At 50.9% G+C, this 7,981-nt stretch overlaps 1 protein-coding gene across 1 annotated transcript; it reads right to left on the minus strand.

Annotated features, from left to right (window-relative positions):
* Positions 1-5,069: 5,069 nt before the first annotated feature.
* LOC127332798 (uncharacterized) lies at positions 5,070-6,749 on the minus strand. The gene is made up of 2 exons (XM_051359139.2): positions 5,489-6,749; positions 5,070-5,336 (listed from the first exon to the last, which is right to left on the minus strand). Exon 1 carries the CDS (start codon positions 6,475-6,477, stop codon positions 5,494-5,496), a length of 984 nt encoding a protein of 327 aa, XP_051215099.1. The 5' UTR covers positions 6,478-6,749; the 3' UTR covers positions 5,070-5,336; positions 5,489-5,493.
* Positions 6,750-7,981: the final 1,232 nt, after the last annotated feature.

Consider the following 7,981-nt stretch of genomic DNA (forward strand, 5'->3'; position numbering starts at 1 on the left):
CTGAGCCGGATCCACAGCTGCACGTACTGCCATAGAGCCAGAGCGCTCGGTGCCCCTACTATGTCAGCGATCCAAGTGCGGTCCATCAGGGCTTGGCGGACCGTACGCGCCTTTCTCCGGCGCTTTGGTACCAGCGCATATACCTCAGGCGCCACCTCCTTCATGGCTTTGCCGTCCAGCCATCTGTCTTCCCAGAAGAGGGCGGATTCCCCGTTCCCGATCACCATGGTGGTGGAGACCGCGAAGGCATCCAATTCCGTCTTCGAGAAGTTCATGTCCAGCCCGCGCCAAGGTCGCAGGGGGTCGGTATGCATCCTCCATATCCACCTCACCCTTAGGCTGGTAGCAGTGCGAGCTAGGTCCGGAATCCCGAGGCCCCCAAGCCTTAGGGGTCGGCAGACACGTGCCCAATTGACGTGGCAGTGCCCGCCATTGGCATCAGCTCTGCCGGCCCAGAGGAAGCCCCGTAGGATTTTGTTGACCTGCTTCAGAGTGGTTTTGTTGACCCCCAACACCAACAGTTGGTGTAGCGGGATCGCGGCGAGCACCGAGCGGATAAGCGTCAGACGCCCCGCCCTTGGCATCATAGCCGCCTTCCAAGTGGGAAGTCTGTCGGCAATCCGGTCTGCCAGAGGCTGGAAAGAGGCAGCCGTCAACCTCCTGATAGACAGTGGTATGCCAAGGTACTTCACCGGGAAAGGTGCTAGTTGACAACCCATGCGCTCAGCAGCGCCAGCAGCCTCCTCATCCGAGCACCCGATCGGGGATACCGAACATTTGGCGAAGTTGGTATGCAGCCCTGAGGCCATCCCAAAGAGCTCCAGGATACCACGGACAGCTCGCAGCTCCGTCTCATCTGGGTGGCAGAAGATCACCACGTCGTCCGCATAGAAGGAGACCGAAGTCATCAAGTCTCGTCTTGCAAGACGCTTTAGGACACCCAGCTCGATGGCCTTCGCCAAGAGCTTGTTGAGCGAGTTCATCACCAGAACAAACAGAGATGGCGACAGGGGGTCTCCCTGTCTCAGACCCCTCCGATGCCAGATGGGGGGGCCTGGCTCGCCATTGAGCAACACCCTAGTACTCGCCGTGGATAGCAGGATGGACACCAACTCGCAAAACCTAGGGCCGAACCCTAGTTTGCGCAGGATCTCCAGAAGGAAGCCCCACGAAACAGAGTCGAAGGCGCGAGCGATATCCAACTTGAGCATCACTCTCGGCTGCTTTTCCCTATGTAGGAATCTAGCAGTCTGCTGGACCAACATAAAGTTGTCATGGATGCACCGTCTGCGAATGAACGCGCACTGGTTGCGATCCACCAAAGAATCCATCCGGGGGGCCAGGCGGGTAGCCAACGTCTTCGCCACCAGCTTGGCGAAGATGTGGATAAGACTGATCGGCCGGTAGTCACCCAAAGCAGCCGCATCAGGGCGCTTAGGCAGCAGGGTTAGAAGGGCCTGGTTAAGACCCTGGAACCTGCGCCCACACATCGTGTACATCTTGTCAAAGGCAGCCATGAAATCACCCTTGACCACGCTCCAGCATTTCTGCAGGAACTCAGCCGTGAAGCCGTCCGGTCCTGGCGCCTTGCCTGTCGGCAGTCGCCGAACCACCTCCCAAACCTCGTCCTCGGTGAATGCTACCTCGAGCTCGGATAGATCCTCCGAGTGGGTGCCCAGGAAATCCAGGTCCAGCGAGTGCAGCCTGTCGACCGAGGTGCCCAGCAGGCCCTCAAAGTGCGAGAAAGCCGCTTCAGCCATGGCCGCATGGTCAGAGATGACCGCGCCTTCAACCTGCAGGCTATGGATCACATTTTTCTGGCGCCTGTACGCCGCATGCTGGTGGAAGAAGGCCGTGTTGGCATCCCCCTCCTTGAGCCAGGCAATCTTGGCCCGTTGCCGAGCCATAGTGCGCTCGAGGGAGGCCAGACCCAGGTAAGCATGTTTGAGGTGGGCCCTGAGTCGACGTTCATCCGGAGACATGCGTCGTGATTCCATGGCAACATCCAGCCTCAACACCACCTCCCGCGCTATCATCAGCTGCAGTTTGACACACCCTACCTTCTTGTCGCTCCAGCTCTGCAGGCAGCGTGCTGTGCGTTTAAGCTTGGCGGTAAGCCGCCGAAAGGGATCGGGGTCCCCTTCGATAACCTCCCAGGCGTTCCACACAGCCTCGTCGAACCCATCGAGCTTCAACCAAAAGCGCTCAAACTGGAAGCGCCTACGCCCCGTGCACTTGGTGGTGCAGTCAAGAAGGAGTGGGCAGTGGTCAGCCACCACCGTTGCCAGACAGCGCAACATGCAGCTGGAGTGGAGCTCCTCCCAGTCAACCGTGACGAACACCCGATCAAGCCGGACGAGGGTGGGCGTCTCCCTCTCGTTGGACCAAGTGTAGCGTCGCCCGTGCAGGTAGATCTCTTTGAGCTCGCAATCATTCAGAAAGCGCCGGAATCTGCCCATCATCCTGCGGTTGAGGTTCCCATTATTTTTGTCCTCATCCCGGTAAATCAAGTTGAAGTCCCCGCAGAGGGCCCAAGGTCCAGGGTGGCCTCCGCGGACATCACGCAACTCAGCCAGAAAGGCGACCTTGTCAGCCTCAGCCTGTGGACCGTATACACAAGTAAGCCACCACCCAGTGCCACCACCCACCGGGGAGACCCTGGCTGTGACACTGTTATTGCCATAGTGGGCGCTGTCAAGCTGCACCACCCGGCTAATCCATGCCACAATAATCCCACCCCGAGTATCAGACGCCGGCAAGCAGAAATAGTCATCAAACTCCGCGCCAAGCGCTTCCATAACGATAGCATGGGTTACAACAGATAGTTTCGTCTCCTGGAGACACACGATAGACGCACCCGTAGTACACACTACACTCCTAACAGCGGAACGCCTTGCGCGATCATTGAGGCCTCGCACATTGGCCACCATCACCCTAGGTTCGTACAACATTGGAACGATTGGAGGCACCCGTGGAACACCCGAGGGGGTCAAGCCTCAATGAGGCGACCACCCGTCATCCCCAACATCGGTGGAGAGCAGCCTCTGATCCCCAATATCAGACTTGTACACTAAAAACACAAGAGAGACAACCATGGAACTCAACTGAGCACAATATTTAGCATGGTTAGCAGTACTTAATTATGTCATTGCCAAAAAGGAATCATTCAGAATACAAGGTCCAGAGTAATCGGTATCTCAGTAGTAAAATTTTAAAGGTGTTCAGATAGAAAAAAAGGTGTTAGCATGATTGCATATGTTTCATTCTGTATAACCAAAAAGGTGTTAAGATTAAAAAATCTATCGCAATTTAGCTGATATCTAGTTACATCATTCCAAAAGAATGCTACACACATTGCCAGATCTCAGATCTCTGTCGATACTGACCAAGAAATACCAAATTTAAGATTTCCCCTGTCTTCTCTTTTACATCCGTGCCATTGCATAAGCTTAGAAGACCCCAAATGACTGCAAAAGACTTCATTTGCCATAACCATCAACCAATCAACCATATAGTGATGGCACCACAACTCCCACTACCCAATCTTCATAAAACAGGACAGTGCCCAACCTCAATTATTTCCCATGAGATTATGAACAAATACACCTTGGAAAAATAATCCTATCTTCATCACCTGACTTCATCTGACTTTCCATCCACCATCATCTCAAGCTCCGCAACCGATCCGCCTTCCTCATCCAGAATTTCCAAGCTCGATGGCCAGTAAATGAAGTAGAACACCACGCTCACCATTGATTCGACCAGCATCACAAAAGAGTACCTTGGGATAAGCAATGGCCCTTTCCAGAGCCGTGACGTGCCATTTACGTAGCTCAGCATCTTAACCCCGTGCTCAAACAGCCCCTCGACGAAGGCCAGACCAATGGTGGATAGAAGAAAGATGAACTAGCTGTCTAACTATTAAGAAATGAATAGCTTGTCTAAATCCATCCATCTAGATCACATTTGGCAAACCCATTATTAAGCATCTGATGAAGTCCTAAATAGTTTGATTAAGCCTCCAAGTACATAGCCAAGTCAAACACGTCCCAATTACTAGATCTGAGACTATATAACACATACTATTATATAAGACGGCACATGATGATGTGATGGCCAGTCAACTGAACCAGTTTTTGCTTCGGCCAGTGAAAACTGTGCTACCAAGAAAGGTTTGAGTCATTCATTATCAAAACTTAAGTATCTATGTTACAGGGTAAGAGATATTTATTCAGTTTAGTTAAATAGCGCATTAATTATTCCATATTTTTTGTTCTTGGCACATAAAAATAAGTACAAATGCAAGGTATAGTTCACATATATTATAGTAATTTTGTAGCAAACTGGGTAATGTGGTTACCCACAAAAAGGAAAAAAGGAAAAAAAAAAAAGATGCAGTGTAACTGTCAGTGTCAATTATCAACTGATAGCTTACACACACAAGCTGAATCTTGCAGTCTTGCTTCATTCGCGTCTCCAGTAAACGCTTGACAAATTGTATACTCGTATGGTTCAGCGAATACTGCAAGTTCCATCTTGGGGACAATACATGACCAGTACTAAATGAACCCCGGTTCAGATAAAACCACTTGGCGGGGAAAATACATGACCAGTACTAAATGTAAGTCAACGTGCTGTGTTTATGATCTGACGTAGGAAGAAATATACATCTGTTGTAGAAAAAGAGTTGAAGTCCCACCCCCATTAGTTAAGAAGATGGAAGACAGAAGATGCTTCATATGCCAGATCCTAAGCTTCAGAGTTGAGAAAATACTCACCAGAAGATCCAGCAATTAAAAGAAAACTCATGAAACAATGAAGGTTCCTTTGCTCCATATACGAAAATTTTGTCTGCTGAAAAGAAAGGAATCATCTACACATCCTGTAAATTATCTTCAGTTACATTCTTGTTAGAACAGGAATAACTGAAATGTAGACATATCAGACTTGTGAACTAAAAGAATTAAGAGAAAACAAACATGAATCTGCTTACCAGTAGTTGTTAAAAAAGCGCTATTCAGAATACAAGCTTGGAAGTCACTGAAAAGTAAATTTGCACTAAGTGACACTTGAAGAATCAAGTTTCAGAGTAATCAGTATCTCAGTAGTACAATATGTTTCATTCTGTATAACCAAAAAGGTGTTAAGACGGAAAAAAAAACTCTATCGCGATTGAATCGATATACTAGTTACATGATTGATTTCAAAAGAATGCTACACACATTGCCAGATCTCAGATCGCTGTCGATACTGACCAAGAAAAACCAAACCTAAGATTTCTCCTGTCTTCTCTTTTGCATCTGCGCCATTACATGAGCTTAGAAGACCCCAAATGACTGCAAAAGAATTCATTCGCCATGACCATCAACCAATGAACCATATAGTCATGGCGCCACCATTGAATCTTGAGAAAACAGGACAATGCCCAGCAGCCTCAATTATTTCCCCTGAGAATATGAACAAATACACCTTCGACGAATAGTCCTACCTTGATCACCTGACTTCATCTGACTTGCCATCGACCATCATCTCAAGCTCCGCAACGGATTCCTCATCCAGAATTCCCAAGCTTGATGATCGGCAAGTGAAGTAGAACACGGCGCTCATCATCGAATCGATGAGCATCACAAAGGAGTACATGAGAATAAGCAATGGCCCCTCCCAGAGCCGAGACGTGCCATCTCCGTAGCTGAGCGTCTTGACCCTGTGCTCAAACAGCCCCTCGACGAAGGCCAGGCCAATGGTGGACAGAAGAAAGATGAGCAGCCCGACATGGGTTTGCCCGCGCATCAGCTGCACGGACCGGCGCAGCGCATTGGCCCCAGCCACGTCCTCGAGAACGGCGATGACTCCGGCGAGGTTGGAGATTATGATGGCGTGCGCGTACACGACGGAGAAAGCCAGGACCGTGAGGAGGCCGGCGCTGACGACGACGTCCGGCGGGTAGAGCAGGGACTTGAGCGTGGAGCAGACGGTGACGAGGAGCGCGAGGGAGGCGGCGAGGCAGGCGACGACGGCCGCGCAGGACAGGCCGTAGGTGGCGGCGAGGCGCGGCCAGGCGCGGCGCGCGAGGAGCGAGAGGTCGGCGGCGGGGAGGGGCTTCCCCGCGTAGACGGCGGCGACGGCGTAGGCGACGGCGGCGCGCGCGGCGAGGAGCAGCGTGAGGAGCGCCGGGAAGGAGACGACGGCGGCGACGAGCGTGGCGGCGAGGTGGTGCGCGAGCTGCCGGAGGAAGTGCGTGGCGGGCAGGCCCGACTCCGCGGCGGCGGCGAGGAGGCGGCGCGCGAGGGGGAGGACGAGCGTGCCCTCCAGCGCGGCGGCGGAGAGGAGGAGGACGCCCGAGGCCGGGCAGAGCAGGAGGAAGAGCACGGAGGTGAAGGCGTGCGGGTCCGCGCGCAGCACGCGCACCGTCTCCCGCAGCACCTCCAGCGCGTTCATCTGCGGCAGCCGCACCGCCCCGTTCCGCGGCTGCGCCATCCCCGGCGCCGCTCCTTGTCTGGGTTCGAACGACGCCGCCGCCGGGTCAGATCCGAGGCAAGATCAGATTCTTGGAACAGCACCAGTCCCGCAATGCGCGGCTCCGCTGCTGGAGACGACGCCGGCGCGGAATGGGTCTGAAGTGGCGGCACGGGGCGGGATCTCGGGGGACGGGAATGGCGTCCCTGGGAGGTGGAGGGAGAAGCTTCTTGTTTGGAGTAGGAGATCGAGGTTGTTGAAGAAGGAGGAGATGACGCGAGCAAGGTGAAGGTGAGACTACCGACACTTCACTGGTGGCTATGACACGCGGGGCCCAACCAGGGGAGTTTCCATCTGGCAGTATGTCACGTGGGGCCGGCGAGGCCCGAGCTCCAGTGAAGCTTCCTGCCACGCCCGTTTACTGTTTCTTTGGATTCTGTCTCTTGCAAATTGTTCTGAAATGGCAGCAGAAATATAAACATGTTGAGGTTCTGCTGCTATATTTGTACTCCTATATGAAATAGGAAGCAAACTAGGGAGATCATTTTCTGAAAAGATCGAAAGTGGCATTTGAAAGTTTAAAAATTTGGGAAAAATACTCGGAAATAACTTTGTACACACAAGTATGGGTGAGGAAGCAATCGTTACCGTTCAGAGCACCAGGTTGCTTTGAGATCCGGAGAAAAAAAATAGTTAGAGGAATTCGCTTGTGCACCAGTCTTGCATTTCCTTGCAGCAGTGGCAGCACCATGCAAACGCTTCATAAAAATTATAAGGATCAAAATCTGTCCATGTATTTGAGTCGAATTAGAGGCGTTAACTCGTGATCAACTAAATATAGATGTTCCATGGAGATTGGCGTCAGGCTTTTCTAACGATCAATTGGCCATATCTCCTAAATTAAAAAGTTCATGGACCCTATACGGAAAATGAAGGGCTGGTGGCTCCAAACACATAAGAAGTCGTTTGGAAGCCAGATTTTCATTTCATTTGTAGCATTTTGAAATGAATACATGCATTCATTTCATTTACATTGTAATTCCAGAAATGGACACTTGTTTGGTTGCCACAGGAATTGTAAATGACAGTATAATTCAATATTGAATTTGTTTGATTGCCACAGGAATTGTGAATGACAGGTTTCAGCTCGGAATTGTGATTACACATGGCATCATTTTGCTGGATTTCCCAAATGAAATGATGGCCCAATTCTGTGGCAACCAAACAGCCCACCTATGGAATTTTAAAATGAATTCCAGGATTCTAGGCTCAAATGATGGATACCAAACAACCTATAAGTGGCATTGTCCCGGGTTTATTGAAAATCGGGTGACTCACAGTTTTGGGCTGCCTTAATGGCGACGAAGAAATTATTTTTTCAATATGACTCTTTCTATATTAAAGTTTTTGGAGGATAAATGGCTAGCCAATACCACAGTCTAGAACAATACCTAGCTCTCACAAAAGTGGTACAATCGCTAAGGTGTTGAAAACTTTTCCACCAAATATGACGTTCACAAAATAT

Source organism: Lolium perenne, chromosome 2 (assembly GCF_019359855.2).
Source record: "Lolium perenne isolate Kyuss_39 chromosome 2, Kyuss_2.0, whole genome shotgun sequence".
Taxonomy (NCBI): Eukaryota; Viridiplantae; Streptophyta; class Magnoliopsida; order Poales; family Poaceae; genus Lolium; species Lolium perenne.

Coding starts and splice junctions, on each gene's coding strand:
- LOC127332798 (XM_051359139.2), bottom strand. CDS start 6,477: ATGGCGCAGCCGCGGAACGGGGCGGTGCGGCTGCCGCAGATGAACGCG.